Source organism: Gracilinanus agilis, chromosome 3 (assembly GCF_016433145.1).
Source record: "Gracilinanus agilis isolate LMUSP501 chromosome 3, AgileGrace, whole genome shotgun sequence".
Classification (NCBI taxonomy): domain Eukaryota; kingdom Metazoa; phylum Chordata; class Mammalia; order Didelphimorphia; family Didelphidae; genus Gracilinanus; species Gracilinanus agilis.
This window is the reverse complement of record NC_058132.1, coordinates 173712781-173730802: the sequence shown is the minus strand read 5'-3', so window position 1 is coordinate 173730802 and position 18022 is coordinate 173712781. Positions and strand designations below refer to the sequence as shown.

General features: G+C 35.8%; 1 protein-coding gene and 1 pseudogene across 2 annotated transcripts in view; one reads left to right on the top strand and one right to left on the bottom strand.

The window, feature by feature from the left end:
• The window catches only part of CEP57 (centrosomal protein 57), a 74202-nt gene that overhangs the window by 5093 nt on the left and 51087 nt on the right, over positions 1-18022 (bottom strand). For both annotated transcript variants that reach the window (XM_044668388.1, XM_044668387.1), the window contains exons 7-9: positions 7213-7320; positions 2088-2165; positions 586-824 (exon numbers count right to left, since the gene is read on the bottom strand). In XM_044668388.1, coding sequence (XP_044524323.1) covers positions 586-824; positions 2088-2165; positions 7213-7320 — 425 coding nt within the window. The remainder of the gene's footprint in view (positions 1-585; positions 825-2087; positions 2166-7212; positions 7321-18022) is intronic.
• Positions 9405-9501, top strand: LOC123243534 (annotated as a pseudogene).

Here is an 18022-nt window from a genome sequence, read left to right as displayed (position 1 = left end):
CTACAACTCAGACATCCCTTCCCCCCCCACATCAATGACTAAAAAGAATGGTTCCATTCACACAAAAATATGTATATCATCACCTTTCACAATAGCAACGAAATCGGGAAAAAAGTAGATACCAAGAGTGAATGACTAAAAAAATAACCACAATTTGTAGTATATGAAATAATAGGATATACAAAGATCAAGGAAAATACATATGAACTAATACATAATGATTTGGTCAGAACTGGGAAAGCAATATACACAATGACCACCACCATAATGTAAATGTACAGAACAATGATAAAAGCAATAAAATGGAATTTTATGAAATAATTTAGAACTTCTTGGAACCTTATATCACTCCTCTCTTTTCAGAGTTAGAGCCCTATAAGTATTACAAATATTGTTAAGGCCAGACTGACTTGTACAGAACTGGTACTGCCATTCTTTTTCATTCTTTGTTAGGAGATATCTTTGTGGGCAAGAGAATGGGGAGGGACATACAGTGTTGCAAAGTCATTAATGCTTTAAAGTGCACAGAGACTTTTGGGACATCTTATATGTAAAAACAAAAAACAGATAAAAATAAAAACTTACAAACTCATCTGTCCAAATTCATCCTGTAATGTCTGTAAGACTTCAAAGAGCTCTTCATGACAGGTGGAGGAGGAAGAAGATGCTGATAACTTCCTGCCTCTACCATTTCGAGGCGGCCCTTGCTTTGCCAGGGGAACACTGTTGACCACACGGTTATTGCATAAAACTTTATTATGTTGCTTCATTAAATGTAAAACATGTTGTACATTGGCTACCACTGCATGGCTAGGGGTAGTAGACTTAAGGGAATAAAACAGAAAAAGTAAATATTAATTTTTATGAATACATACTCTTAAAAATTAAAAGATAGAAATCAATCCCCATTTGTATATTAGAATTTTTTTTCACCCACAAAGCACTAAATCTGATTCAAGGTTAACATGAAGATAAAAGTATCTGCTCTGCCTTCATCTCAGGATCATTGTGATGAACAAATAATAAAATAAGCAGCCAGCTGGGATGATGAGAAGCAAAGAGGAAGAATAAATAATGCACCTCAGATATTATCTATGTGATCCTGAACAATTTACTGCACCATTCAGCCTCAGTTTATCTATTAGTAAAAGCCCCTATCACAAATTTGTAAGTCTGATGAAATCATACTTAGAATGCACTTTGCATTCCGTAAAAGTACTAAATAAATTATTACCCATAATAATGCAGTGATGGATGTGTCTCTTCAACAAAGCCTCCCCTCTATGAACTTTCACTGGATCACTACTGACATATTACCAAAAAAGTAAAAAATCCAAGACTGTTTCAAAGGGGCAGGTGACTATCTACAGAAGTACTTTACGCCTTCTCTAGCAAAAGAAATATACTAGAAGCAGAAGAAAACTACTGCAGAGAAGAGCATATATGAAGAGGATCGGCTATTTAGCATAGGAAGGAACCTCTAACAGGCCATCTAATAAAACTCCCATCATCTACCAAAAGAAAACTGAGGCCTAGAGATGTTAAATGAAGCTAAGTATCTAAGGCAGGATTTGAATGTAGATCTTTCTGCCTCCAACTCCGGTTTCCTATTCATTATGCTTTACTTATTATAGGTCAGAGGTTCTTAATTAAATAAAACAAACAAAAAAACCCCTTTATCTTCTGTTTTAGAATCAATACTAAGTATTGCTTCCAGGGCAAAAGAGTGTAAGGGCTAGCCAATGAGGGTTAAGTGACTTACCCAGGTCACACAGTTAAGAAGTATCTGAGGCCACATTTGAACCCAGGACATCCCGTCTCTAGGTCTGGCTCTCAATTCATTACTCCCCCCCCCCCCCCCCCTCCTTAACTTTTTTTGCATCAGACTCTTTTGGCAGTGGACCTATGGACTGTGTTTCAAAGTAATGTTTGCAAATACGTAAAACAAAAAAAATAGGACTGCGAAAGAAACCAATTATCTTGGAAAAGTTATCAAAAATGTTTTATAACTTCTAATGAATTCTTAGCTTCAAAAAAGTACTAGCAGTTTAGCAAGGAGAGAAAAATTCCTTTTTTATCCAACTCACCTTTCCAGCAACAAAAGGCATGTCACCCAAGCACAATCTGTAATGTGGCTGTACATGAAAATGGTTCCTGGGAGATTTCTAGGTTTAAAAAAAAAAAGAGGCAAAACTCCAATTATCCATTTATCAACAATTTAGAGTTGACTTTGACTAACATTTTAATGAATAATCACTCTCTCAACAAGTATTGTATTCTATGATATATGTATGTATAACCCATATTGAATCACCTGCTAGTACCAGGAAGGGGACTGGAAGGGAGGGTGAGAAGGAGGGTGATAATTTTGATCATATAACTTAGGAAAACTTATGTGGAAATCTGTTATTACATGTAATTAGTAAAAATAAACAAATAAGAAAACCCTAATAAAAATAAGTATTGCATCTTAACTTTGGAAAACTACATAGAGAGAAGTCTTTGGTACCTACTCTAGAAGGGTTTATAATCTAGTTGTCACGGCAGGGAACAAAATTTAAAATTACAAAGAAACATCAATAAATACAAATTAATATAATGTTATCTTGAGTAAAAGGCTGTTGAGGAAATGAAAAGTAGCGAATGTAATTTAAAAAACTAAAAAAATTTAGACAACAGTTATAGCCAGGGATAGCTAATTAACCCCTATTTTGATATTTAAAACAGTAAGATTCTAAGAGAGGCTGCATAGTGTAATGGCCTTGGACCCAAGAATATCTTTGTTCAAGTCCCAACTCAGATATGCCTCTAGGCTATGTGACCTTAGACGAGACACAAAACTGCAGCAGAAGCAGAAGTTCCTGAGTTCCTGAAATCAGATGTTTGGTTTAAAACAAAACAAAAACTCATTCCCTTTCAAAACCAAAACTAAATGAAGGATATCATAAGTAGAGAATGTTACGTATTGGTCAGCAGAATGTGTTTCACATTTTTTTTTTTTTTTTGCTGAACTTTAAATATTTTATCTTTATTACAAAAACTAAAATGCCATCTACCTGGCAAGAAAGAATTCATAGTCTGAACACAGACTGAAATATTTCACTTTTTTGGTTTGAGATTGCTTCCACAAAAATGACAATCTGAAAAAATTTTTTTGATTCTATATGTAAAATCTTTATCAGACTGCTTACCATCTCAGGAAGGGAGTAGGGGAGAGAATTTTGAACTTAAATTTTTAAAGAAAATGAATGTTAAAAATTGTTTTTACATGTAATTGGAGAAAAATAAGATATAATTAAAATGCTAGTTTAGCAATAAGACAAGAAAAAAAATTTTAAGTACATAGAACAGGCAATAAGGAAACAAAACTATCATTCTTTGCAGATAAGATGGTATACTTAGAGAGAATTCTAGAGAACACCAAGATGAAATAAAGAACTTTAGTAAAGATGCAGGATATAAAATAAACATATAATAAAATCATTAGCATTTCTAAATATTACCAACAAAGTCCAGTGGCAACAAATAGAGAAACTCTATAAAATTACTATAGACTCTATATAAAATAACTTGGGAGTTATATACCTGCCAAAGTAAAACCCAAGAACAATATGAACACTATTACAAAACAATTCACACAGATAACAGCAGTGCTAAACAACTGGAGAAATATTAATTGTTCCTGGGTAGACTAAGATGTTCAGTTTAAAACAAAACAAAAACTCCTTACCTCCTTTTTCAAAACCAAACCAAACCAAACCAAGGAGGTACAAGATTATAAGTATAGAATGTGCATTTGTTGGCAGAATGTTATCAAACATTTGTTAGAGCTTTGATGACAGTAGCTAGAGGGTAGAAACATATTCAGTCCTCCCTCCCCTCCAATTCTCAGTGTGGGGTTACTGCCCTCTCCTTTGGGCAGGGAGACAAGGGAGGAGGAAGGAGGCTGTTGCTCTGGACTAGGCTGAAGGGGTGAATGGGTGGGAGTGCTGAGGGAAGCTGCTATTATACAACCCTCATATCTTGGGCTCCTTCCTCTTCCCTGAAACCTGAAATCTATCCCCAACTTAGGGAATAGGCAGGGTCAGACAGCAGGGCTCATGCAGCATGGAAAAGGGAGAGGGGGGGATGCAGCTTAGTCAGTTACTTCCCCATAAGCTTTGAAATTAGGTAAGGTCATGCTGGGGACACAGACAGGGCCAACAGTTTCAGCTGTAGTTTGAATATAAATATATGCACATTTATATACAGGGGGGGAGGATGGAAAGGATGCAGAGAAAGATGTTGATTATATAGAGCAGTGATTCCCAAAGTGGGCGCCACTGCCCCCGGGTGGGTGCTGTAGCAATCCAGGGGGACGGTGATGGTCACAGGTGCATTTGGGGGCGGTGAATAACTGTAAGGGGGCAGTTGATAGTATGTGACAGGAGGTGCTAAGTAATATTTTTTCTGGAAAGGGGGTGGTAGGCCAAAAAAGTTTGGGAACCACTGATGTAGAGGTTCACGGCAGCAAACAATAAAACAAAAATGATCATTCTACCTAAATTCATTTACTTATTATTCAGTGCCATGCCAATCAAACTACCAAAAATCATTTCATAGAGCTAGAAAAAATAGAACAAAATTCATCAGGAAGAACAAAAGGGGATTATTAATCTTAAGAATATTAAGGGGAGGGGCAGCTGGGTAGTTCAGTGGATTGAGAGCCAGGCCTAGAGACGGGAGGTCCTAGGTTCAAATCCGGCCTCAGACACTTCCCAGCTGTGTGACCCTGGGCAAGTCACTTGACCCCCCCCATTGCCTACCCTTACCACTCTTCCACCTATAAGTCAATACAAAGAAGTTAAGGGTTTAAAAATAAAATAAAAAAAAAGAATATTAAGGGGAGCTAAGTCAATTGTACAAAAATCAAGCCATTCCCCAGCTGATAAATGGTCAAAAGACATAAACAGGCAATTTTCAAACGATGAAATAAAAACTATCAATAAGCACATAAGAAAGTGTTCTAAATCTCTAATAATTAGAGAAATGCAAATCAAAACAACTCTGAGGTACCACCTCACACCTAGTATACTGGCCAATATGACAGCAAAGGAACATAATAAATGTTGGAGGGAATGTGGCAAAATTGGGACATTAAGGCATTGCTGGTGGAGTTGTGAATTGATCTAATCATTCTGGAAAGCAATTTGGAACTATGCACAAAGGGCTTTAAAAGACTGTCTGCTCTTTGATTCAGCCATAGCATTGTTGGGTTTGTACCCCAAAGAGATAATAAAGAAAAAGATTTGTACAAAAATATTCATAGCTGTGCTCTTTGTAGTGGCAAAAAATTGGAAAATGAGGGGATGCCTTTCGATTGGGGAATGGCTGAACAAATTGTGGTATCTGTTGGTGATGGAATACTATTGTGCTCAAAGGAATAATGAACTGGAGGAATTCCATGTGAACTGGAAAAACCTCCAGGAATGGATTCAGAGTGAAAGGAGCAGAACCAGGAGAAAATTATACACAAGAGGTTGATACACTGTGGTAAAATCAAATGTAATGGACTTCTGTACTAGCAGCAATGCAATGATCCAGGATAATTATATGACCTCGCTTGACTATCTTTTAAATTTACCGCTGGTGCCCATCCTCTTTCTCTTGTACGCCAGCCAGCTAACCAGGAAACCCAAGAGGCTTTCCCTAGGCCCCCCTCCGAATTTAAAGTGCCCCATACGTGGGGACGCTTGACGTCCCCACGCCTTAAACCAGAAACCAGAAACCCATTGGAATCACAGGAAATGTAGTCTCACAGTCCTCACGTGTCCATAGGAAATTTGTAACATACTTTTAAATGGCATTTCCCCAATTCCAAACATACACAATCCAGAGGAACTTAAAGAGAAAAAACGCTACTCATATCCAGAGAAAGAACTGTGGGAGCAGAAACACAGAAGAAAAATGACTGATCACATGGTTCAATGGGGATATGATTGGGTATGCTGACTTTAAAAAGATCATTCTATTGCAAATAATAATAATATGGAAATAGGTTTTGAACAATGATACATGTAAAACCCAGTGGAATTACTCATTAGCTCCAGGTAGGGGAAGGGATGGCGGGGGAGGGAAAGGACATGAATCAGGTACCATGGGAAAATACTCTAAATTAATTAAAAAAAAGAATATCAAGAGAATCAATGAAAAAAGTAAAGGGTAACAGTTCTGCAGTACCATATTTCAAATAAGTAATTGTGAAAATAATCTGGTACTAGCCAAGAAATAGTTATATATGAATGGAACAGATAAAGTACACAATACACAGTAAATGGCTCTAGTAATTTCGTGTTTCATAAACCCAAGATCTATCTGAGCTTTTGGGACAAGATCTCACTATTTGATAAAAATTCCTGGGAAAAGTGGCCCTTCCATCCTCTCTCACTATATACTAAGATAAAAGTCAAAATGACCATATAAAGGGTAATATAAAGGGTAATATGACAAGCAAATTGGGGCAATATGGAAAATTTTACCTGTTGAATTTATGGATAAGGGAAGAATTTATGACCTAATGAGATGAAGAGGATCAAGGGGAATAAAATGGTTAATTTTAATTACATGAAATTAAAAAGGTTTTGCACTAACAAATCAATACCACCAAGATTAAAAGGAAAGCAGGAAAACTGGGGAAATAATTTTATAGCATATATCTCTGACAAAGACTTTATTTCTCAAATATATAAGGAATTGAGTCAAATTTATAAGAACACAAGTCATTTTTCAATTGATAAGTGGTCAAAGGAAATGTTGAAAGAAACGATAAATGGAAGAGAAGCATGGAAAGATCTATCTGAACTGATGCAAAGTAAGGTAGTCAGAACCCAGAATAACATAAACAATGCTGATAATTCAAATGTAAAAAATTAAGTTGTTTTTTAAATTATCAAAGAACAAATCTGGTTCAAAGGAGGAAATGTGAAAAGACATCTCCAATTTCAAGTCTGTGCAGAGAAGGGAGGTCCACAAGTAATGCATACTGTAATTATTTTATTACTTTTATTTTATCTCTTCTTTTTCTTTAAAAAGTACTATTTGTTATATGGGATGGCTCTCTGAGAAGAATAAAACACTGGGGAAAAATTGTGGTGATGATAAAAAAAAAAAAAGATACATACATAAATAAAAACTTAAAAAAAAAAAAAGGAAAAATAAGGCCTCCAACATTACCTTGTCAGGCTGTTTTGTTTTCTTTTTCTTCATTCTTCTTGTATTGGCAGGATATGATGGTATCTTTTCTTCAAACAACTGTCTATTTGTTTCTATTCCAGTCTGTAACTGGGAAATATAAAAGGCCACAATTATTTTGGAAAGAAGTAGGAACTTCTTTCTACAAACTTGAGACTTGCCAACCCCAAATTAGAAAAGTCAACGACAATATCTGACAATGAAAAAGAATAATCCAGAATCCAGGCACTAAAATGGATCAAAGCCATAATTATGTTAATTTATAAACTTACACCAGTTAGACATGTTTAGCATCTTATTGCTAACTTGCCATTGTTGTTTTATTATCTACTTTTTTTTTCTTACTCTTTAGATCATGGATACTTCATCTCTGTTATTTCTAGTTGCAGTTCTTTTTATCAAACTGAGTCTTGAAATGAGCTACATTAACCCCAAACATGTGTTTGAACATTTTTTCTTCCTTATAAATGCAGAAAGAAATGTCTTCCTCTCTTTAAAATTCCACATAATTAAACTATGTACATAGCAAAATAGGTAATAGGAAAGAGGACAATTGGAGATGAGTAAGTTTAGAAATTTTCCAGTAGGGCTTTCCCAATATAATCTTTGACTTAGACCACTTTTATATTAAACCTACAGTCTTCAATTAATTTAGGATGTTGGTAAAATCATTGCTCAATTATAGCTAGATGATTACATTGGATGGGAAAATTCAAGGGTACTTAGTGACCTAGCATCAAAACAAGGGGTCCTTCATAAAAATGGGTTTAACTGAGCTATCAACATTTAAGTATAGCTCACAGCAAGAAAGGATTCTCAATTTCTGCAGAATGGAGGATGAGAGAAGGTGGCATATACATAGAATGGAGGGAACAGGTTTGGAATCAGGAAAACCTGCTTCAAGTCTTGCATGGACAAATAACTTAACTTCATTTTTTAAGGAAAATCCTCTAAGACAATGTAAATTATTGTCTGTGAAGAACTGCAATGACAAAATCTAAAAAAAAAAGTTAAGAAATCATCCTACTAGCTAGCAGGCAAATGCCACATTGTGGCATTACGCCTGTTAATCAATGAGTAAATATGCATTAAATGAAAACTGGTCTTCCTGTTTGAGAAGATAGTTTAGAAGAATGCTTTACTTTCTAGTTTATCAGAAAGGACAGAGTATTCACTCCATTTGTTAAGTTCCTATACTACGAATGTATGCAAGGTGCTGGGGATACATAAGTAAAAATAAAACAATGGTGGGAGTGGGAGAGAAGGATTTCCAGTAGTACAGAAAAAGATTCAAAAGAAAATTAAGGGAAAAAAATCTAAAGAGACTGAAGGAAAAAAGACATTAAGAAAGAGGATTAAAGGTGGAAGAATGGATTATGGGAAAGTCAAAGAGTATTCTGCCAAGAATAACCACTTAATGTCTGTTTAACTTAACTGAAGAGGGGCCTTTACGTAGCTAAGGCTATTTAACAAATACAAAGTTCTTCCCATTGAGAATGGGTTAGAACAATCAGAGGACAAAGCAGTCACTCTTTTTTCATGGGAGGATAAGAAGAGATCCTCACATATTACTTAGATTGAGAACATTCATTACTGGTCCAAGGAGGAACAAAGACCGTTCGTTGTGGCAGTTCAAAGGTAGCCAAGAAAGTCAAATGTTGGCTCAACAAGAGCAAGCATAAAGTATGCTGTCTTCCCTAGCTGTCATTTGAATGGTGAAAAATAATTCTCCTAAAACTTGATCATCTGGGGGCTACGATACTTTTTTACTCATGCAGAAAGTAATACTGCCACCACAAGGAACCTGAAAAGACTAATTATTAAAGACTAGGAATATTAAGACCAGAAACTGAATGCTTTATGGGCACAAGAGGTTAATTTATTCATTCACATTGTCTTTAAAGAATGTGGTATTGGAAATTTGGGGATCGTTGAACTAATTTTGAGGTCCCTGATCTAAACTTCCTGTGGACATTTAGGGCTTTCAAACTACATTTCCCAAGAGCCAATTGGTTTCCTCTCTTGTGTAATCATGTGGACAGGAAGCGTAATAATGTAGACAGAAGGATAAATAGTGAGAGGTTGGATTGGCACTTCCTCTTTTTTGTGATTTTGGAGCAGAGCCAGGACGGGGAAAGGAGGTAACAGGGCGCATCTTTTAAAATGACTCTCTCATTGCTTCTCGGCCTTTTGGCTAAGATCAAGTGTAGTAAAATGACTCTCAGCATGGCACCTAGCTTCATTTTTCTAATGGTTACCAATAAACCCTTAAAGACCCTAATATTTTAAAATCTGTCCTTCTAAATCCATTTTATTTCTTACAGGAAGGTATTTCATATTTGCTTGATCACATGGTTTAATGGGGATATGATTGGGGATGTAGACTCTAAACGATCACCCTAGTGCAAATATTAATAATATAGAAATAGGTCTTGATCAATGACACATGCAAAACCCAGTGGAATTTCTCATTGGCTGTTGGAGGGGGGTGGGAGGAGAGGAGGGAAAAGAACATGAATCATATAACCATGGGAAAATATCCTTAATTAATTAAATAAATTTAAATTTTAGAAAAAGAAGGTATTTCAAAACAGAAAGTAGGATAAAGAAAGTAAACTAGCCAAAAAGTTAGTGCTAGAATAAGAGCATGAAATTTCTGGACCATGATTTAAGACAAAAGATGCATTCCTGGCCAGGAATAGATTATGTCTGATGAGGTGAGGATACCATATCTGAAGACTAATATGATTAAGATGGCTTTAAAATGAAAATAGTCAAACATTCTTGAGATAGTGTTAGAACAAAAGAGTTTGTAAAGTGAAGCTGGGGGTTAAGAAAAGATCAGAGGGGATAGGACTATTGCTTGAAGCATATGAGATAAACTATACCTATTTTGCTTCCACTTTCACTATTCAAGAAGGATCTTCAGACTAGGAAGAACAGAATATAGTTAACAAAGAATCAAAACTCCAGAAAAGTGCTAAGTGCAGGTGTCTTAAAATTTCTGCATGAATTTAAAACCTAAATGTAATGAAAGAAGCTGTACACATAATTCTGAAAAACTGGAGAGAAATGAAGAATTCCTTAAGATTGAAAAACAAATGTGGGAATATTCAGAATAAAAGGATGATGAAAGGATCTAAATCATTGAAATCAACTGAATGACACAGGGGTTTGGCCTGCAAAAGAAAAGGCTTAGTAAGGACATGATAAATATCTTTAAGTACTTGAAGGACAGTGATGTGGAAGGATTGCTCTTGTTACATCTGGCTCTAGAAAACTAGTAGAATTAGAATTTAGAGTTGTGGGGGGCAGTTAGGTGGCTTAGTGGATTAAGAATCAGGCCCAGAGATGGGAGGCCCTGGGCTTTAATCTGGCCTCTGATACTTTCTAGCTGTGTGACCCTAGACAAGTCACTTAATCCCCATTGCCTAACTCTTACCACCCCCTTCTGCCTTGAAACTGTTATGATGATAATAACAGATAGTTTGGAGAAGCAGATAAATGTTTTCAGGGCCAAATAGAGCTTTAAGTTAAGAGCCAGAGATTGACAGGCTACAGTGAGGAAAGGAGGGGGTAAAACACTCCTGATTCTCAAACCCCTCCCCCTCTAACTGCTTCTGCTTCAGTTGGTAATGAAGACAGGAATGAGATTTTTCTGGTAAGTTTCTCTTATGGCTGAAACCCCAATAATGTTCCTTTTCATTAATTTATATTCCTCTCAGGTCAGTTAGAGGAGATATAACAGCTAGCTATCTAACTGATGAGGACAGAGGAGATCTTCTTTAAACTGGCAGCCAACAGGATTCAAACTAAATATACAGACTGAATTGTAAGTATCTTCCCAAATAACTATCAGGCACAGATTTGAAGGTAAAAAGTTATATTAGGAATTAACAAAGAAAATTAGAGAAGTCAATGAAGGTTTTAGGATAAAGGAAAGGTGACCCTGAACTGTTAAATTGATGCCCCTTCCCCCCTCCTCACTGGAGGGGAGGAAACATTTAACTAAAACTGGCTCTTTTGCTATAGATAAATATCTTACTCTCTAATCACTAAGTAATTATATAATTATATTAATGAAGAATAGTAATAACAAATAGGCTACCCCTATGAGTAGAAATCACTAGCTTATACTACAATGGCCACCTCAGGTGAAACCCCAAGTCAGCAGTGGCAAGCAGAGTATCTGCTCACCTCCACTCCCACCAAATAACTGTCCCTAACCCTTCTCAACTGCCCCTCACCCAACGTTCTCCAGGGGGGTCCCCTGGAATTCTGGGTGAGGCTCTCCCTGTACCTTTGCAGGGATTCCATGCTTTGCATCTGCACACAACAGAACCAATATACAGTATTGATTCCAAGACAGAAGTTAAGGGTTTAAAAAAAAAAAAAAAGTTACAGTTGTTCCTCTTCCATATTCATGATACCTGAAATTCTATCATCTGTGATCATACTGTTGTCAATGCCACCTCACCTTGCATCTCATCTCATCATGTTCTTCTTCTTCACAATGACCTCCAATCCCTCCATCTCTCAGTTCTTTCCAAGGCCATCGCCACTACATAGGTGAACCAGTTCCAATTCTACACTGTCTTCTTCTCTTGAGTTTATTGAAGAACTTGTCCTGCCCAATCTCCAGTCTTGGGTTGTTCCCTACCATCTACTTGCCTTTGCCCCTGCTCACATGCTTGCTGAACAAAATTAAGAAAATCACAAAACTGTTTTGCCTGAGTGAACTACAAATATGTATTTTATAATCTCAACTAGACCCTCAATCAGGCAAGGCAATCTTTTTACATCTCCCTAATCATTTCATTATTCCACTTTCCTCAGGGTTTTTTTCAAACCTTTTCATTCCTCCTTCAAACTTATTTTGTTTGTCCTTTGCCTCACACTCTCATCAGAGACCTTCATTCAAAATATGGACCACATTCACTGAAGCATCTTCATTTATCATCCTTATTTCACACTAGCTGGCTTCTGCTACCTTTTCTCCTCCTTCACAGATCTCAATTGATATACAAATGATCCCATTTTATTCTATCTTCTCCAGTAGACTGACCCATTATCATCCCCACTCTGTTATCTTGAATCTTTCTGTCTCCTGGTTATTTTCCTATTGCCTACAAAAATACACTCATGTCTGTCTTTCCAGTCCAAAATCCTCAACTAATTCAAATATTCCAATACCTATTATCCTGTATTTCTCTTCTCTTTTATGGCTAAACTTCCTGAGAAAACTGTCTACAATTAATGGCTCCCGTCTCCTTTCCTTTCTCTTCTTTACTCTCTAAAATCTTGTCTTTTACCTTCATTATTCACCAAAATTTCAGTGCAACTAACATTGCACTCTCTGAAATTACCAAAAAAATTTTAATGACCAAACTGAATAACCTTTTCTCAGGGCTCATCTAATCATTCTTTTCTTGATATTTCTTTCTGGTTTTCATGACACTACCTTCTTCTGTTTTTTATCCTACTATTTCATCCTCTTCTCAGTTTCCTTTGCTGGATATCTTCAGTTAGGTCACACCTATTAACCACAGATGTCCCCCCCCATGCATATTTCTTGGTCTCTCCTCTCTTCTCCCTTCTTTACTACTATTTCAGTTTGTGATTTCATCAGGTCCCATAGATTTAGTTTTCAACATTATATAAATATACCTCTTAGAGAACTTGAACTGACAGATGAGCATTTCCTTTCCTTTGGCTCCCTCTTTTAAAAAATTTGCCCATCACTGTCTTAGAGCCATTTATCCACCACTAAACCTCTTTCCTGACATCCATTCTCATATCTCTTACTGGCTACAGCATATCTCAAACTATGCTTAAACTCAGCATGTCTCCCAAACTGAACTCATCAACATCAAACTCCAGGATCATCCCTCTCCCTCTTTTTAAAAAGAACTTTCAGGATACCACCATCCTTCCAGTCATCCACTCACAAGCTAGGTGTCATTCATTGACTCTTCATTTACTCCTTATGTCCAAACAACAGCCAAATACTGTTTTTTCTTCTACCTTTAAAATCTGCAGAGTACTTTACATATATTATCTCATTTGATTCACCCAACAATTCTGAGATAGTTATTACATCAACTTTACAGATGAAGAAATAGGCTGACAGAGTCTATTGTGACTTGCCCAGGGCCACAGAGCCAATAAATGTTGGAGGCAAAATTCATGATCAGGGATTTCTGACTGTAGAACTAGCATAGCACTTTATCTACTATGAAACCTAACTACTCCCTAGATGCCTAAAAATTAAAAACATTTGATATTTATATAGTACTTCAAACCATGTTATCCCACTGGAACATCAAACATGGTGAGGATCAAAGAAGTGGATATGGGGGACTATCATAGTGAGTACATACCACATATAACTTGGCTACCTAGAAGAAATGAGTGACAATTTCCTGATTAAAAAACAAAGTTAGCACAGGGGACAAGATGTGACAATGATGGGGAACACTTCGACTATAAGGATATCTGTCGGAGTCTTCCCCTCTGCTAAAATCAGAATAGGTAATAAATTCTTAACACAGAATTCTACCCTTTGGAAAATAGAAGAAAGTATAAGAGAACTGCTGTTTTGAAACTGATTCTGACCAATAAAGTGAACTGATATGGTGAAATAATAAGAACCTTCAAGGTTCTATATATACATACATACATATATATATATATATATATATATATATATACACATACCGAGTATGTACTATATATACTACTTTGTCAATGAGAGATAATGGAAATGCAGGGAATAATATAACCTCTATCTAAGACCTTGGGAGAATCTATCTCAGAGTTCAAAGAAATAATAGGTAGGGAATCCATGGCCCCAAACTCTAAATATAAAGACTGCTGAAGAGGAATGGAAAGCTTTCAAAAAGGAAAGTCAAGTGACAAAGTAAAAAAATGATTCCAATAAAAAAAGTCTAATGAGACTAATATGGAACTATCAAAAAATACTTTATAGTGAAAAAGGAAGATTAAGAGTTGACAGTAAGAACAGGTACATGAGAATGAGTACATGAATGGCAGTCATATAAGTAATTTCAGGAAAGCCCCTATGAACCAAATAATGAATTCTAAAGAAAACAAAAGTACAGTTTAAAAAGACCCCTGGCTGGTGACCAGAGGAAGACTGAAGAAGAGAAAGGAGAAGGGATTAAGTACCTACTATGTCTAAGCACTACACTAAGTCTTTTACAAATATTAACTCATTTGAAAAGACTAGATTTCTGTTTGGGGTGGGTGAGAAGATAAATGGCTGAATCTTCTCTATATGTACAGTTACTAGCAATATTTTATGGTAATTTTTCTCCAATTACATGTAAAAATAATTTATGATCCAAATTCTGTCCTTTCCTCCTTTTTTAACTCTTCCCTCCTCAAGAAGGCAAGTAATTTGATATAGGTTATATATGTGCTATCATGCAACATATTTTCTATATTGTCATTGTGAAAGACGACACATAAAAAAAAGTCATGAAAGAAATAAAGTGAAAAATGGTATGTTTTAATCTACATTGATTTCCTCAGTTTTTTCTACAGTAGTGGATATCCTTTTTCATCATGAGTTGTTTAGGATCCCTGAAAAGCTAATAATAATTAAGTCATTCACAGTTAATCACCATATAATATTGCTGTTACTGTATACAATGTTCTCTTGGTTCTTGCTCACTTTGCATCAGTTAAATCTTTACAGGTTTTTTCTGAAATTGTTTTGCTTGCCATTTCCTTGGGCACAACAGTATTCTATTACAACCATATACCACAACTTGTTCAGCCATTCCCTAACTGATCAACATCTTCTCAAGTTTCCAATTTTTTGCCACCACAAAAAGAGCTGCTGGAAATATTTTTGTACAAATAGATCATTTTCCTTATCTTTGATGTCTTTGGGATACAGAACCAGTATAGTAGTAGTATTGCTGGGTCAAAAGGTATGCAGGTCCTTTTATAGTGAGGTTTCAAACTGCTCTCCAGAATGGCTGGATGAGTCTACAACTACATCTAGAATGTATTAGTATCCCAATTTCCCCACATCCTCTCCAACATTTATCATTTTTCTTTTTAGTGATATTAGCCAATCTGACAGGTGTGAGGTGCTCTATATATACTTGGTCTAAGTTGGATGCTTTTTCTGTCTTTGTTCAGTGCCATTATTTTAATGTCAGCTATAAGCACCTTAGTAAGTGTGGCTCCATTTACTTTAAAGGAGAAAAAGGTTCTCTATTAATTGATTTTGCAAATCTTTACCATTTTTCCTTCTTAATATAGTCCTCATTCCATTTTCATCCTTTTTATTTGACAATGGCAATTCTATGTTAAATATTATTTCTTCATCACTACTTTTTCAAGTACTGAGAAATTTCTTACTCTATCACCACCATCATCATATTTACTGTATTCAATGTAGGAAGGGAGACATGATTTTCTTTTTCTTCCCTTTTCCTTTCCTTTTTGATTTTCATGTGGGGAAGTATGAAGGTGTTTTGGACAATCAACAAGAACAATTCTAACCTTTTAGAACTGCAAAATAAAACTATTTGTTAAACTGTATCTCTAGATTTTTGGAAGTACAGGTTTGATAATGAATTTTGTCACAAAAACCTTTTCCCTAAGACTCCCTATAGCATAAGGCACTAAGGAAAACACTCAAAAAAGGATAATGCAGAACACCTCCTTAAGTTATTAAAGAGACAGCCAGGATTTGAGATGAACTTCAACAAACACACTCCGGTAGGTTTGTTGAAGATGGCAAATATTAAACAGAGGTAAGAGTGCAAAATGTGGATTTGATTATCTATCATGTTATCTACCTACCTAAAATAAGAATAAGATAAATAAGAATAAGATGCTAAGGCTTGATCCATTCATCAGAAAGGAAACAACTCTCAAATCAGAGCTGTAAACAAGACCTAAATATCAAACTTTAGACTAATTGCACACTCAGCATGCTATAAGAAAATGCCAGAGAAACAATTCTTTCTCTGGAGGTGGATAGAATTCTGTCATAAATCTTTAAAGATCATTCCAGATCATTGCATTGCTGAGAGTAGTCAAGTTGATCATCATACAATATTGCTGTTACTGTGTACAGTGTTCTTCCAATTTTGCTTTTTTTGCTCTTCATTAGTTCATGAAGATCTTTCCAGCTTTTTCTGAAATCATCTTCCTTATCATTTCTTATAGCACAACAGTATTCTATCATTAATATGTACCACAATTTGTTCAGCCATTTCCCAACTGATGGACAGTCCTTCAATTTCCAATTCTTTGCCATCATAAAAAAGAGCTGTTAAGAATATTTTTGTACAAGTAGGTTCTTTCCCCTTTATTATCTCCTTGTGATAAAGACCCAATAGTGGCATTACAGGATCAAAGAGTATGAAGTTTTATAGCCCTTTGAGCATAGTTCCAAATTGCCCTCCAAAATGGTTGATCAGTTCACGATTCCACCAATAATGCATTAGTGTCCTAGTTTTGCCACATTCCTTCCAACATTTATCACTTTCCTTCACTGTCATATTGGCCAATCTTATAGTGTGAGGAGGTACCTCAGAGTTGTTTTAATTTCTGACCATGTTAACTCTTTAATCTATATACTCCATATACTCCAGTGGCCCCCTATTACCTCCAGGGTCAAATATAAAATCCTCTGCATTTGAAACTCTTCACAACTTTCAGTCTTTCTATGCTTTATCCCATTTAAGTACGCTACAATTTAATACTCTGGTCTTATTTTTTCCTTGCACATTATACACTCCATAGCTTAAATATCTGTGCCTTTTCACTCAATGTCTCTCATACCTGGAATGCTCTCTCATTACCTCTGCCTCCTGGCTTCAAGATTCAGCTTAAATCCCTCCTTATGCAGGAGGCCTTTTATTGTTTCCAGATCCCAATGGTGGTTCCTAAAGGAGAAATTAAAAGGAAAAGAAAAGAACTGGACACTAAGGGTGTGCCCATCAATTAAAGAAGGGCTGAACAAATGTGATGTATAAAGGAATATTGTTGCCACGTAGGAAATGATGAAAAGATGTTTTCAGAGAATCTTGAGAACATTTGTATAAGTTGGTGCAAAGTCAAGAGAACATAACTAGGAGAATAATTTGTATTTTAACAACATAAGAAAAGCAACTTTGAAAGATTTAAGAACTCTGATCATAGCAATGATCAAGCATGAATCCAGATGATGATGAAGCATGTCATCCATCTCCTGATAAAGAGGTGCCATGTATAAGTGCAGAAAGACACATACATTTTCAGCATGACCCTTATCCTAGCTGGGTGGAACAATGAATACTGGGACTGGAATCAGGAAAACTTGAATTCAAACCTAGTCACAAGACTCTTTACTGTGTGATCCTGGGCAAGCCAATTAATCTCTGTTTTCCTTGTTTCCTCAGCTGTAGAAAGGTGATAACAACTGCCCCTACCCTCATAGGGCTGATATGTGAATACTCAATGAAATAATATTTGTAAAGCTTAGCTAGTGCCTGGGACATCACTTGTGCTCAATAAATGATTGTGTCCTCTCTTTCTGTAAAGATATGTTTTATTTGTTAAAAGGGTGTTTTTTCTTTTTGTGATGGAGAGGGACAGATGGGATATTTGTTTGGGGAAGAGAAAGGGGGGAAGTGATTAGTAATAGAAATGCTCTTCCAAAAAAGAAGACAAAATCATTTTATTGTAAGATTATAAAAAATGCATAGAAGAAACAGAAAGATGCATAGACAAGCAGGAATGCTTTGAAAGTAATGTGTTTAATTTA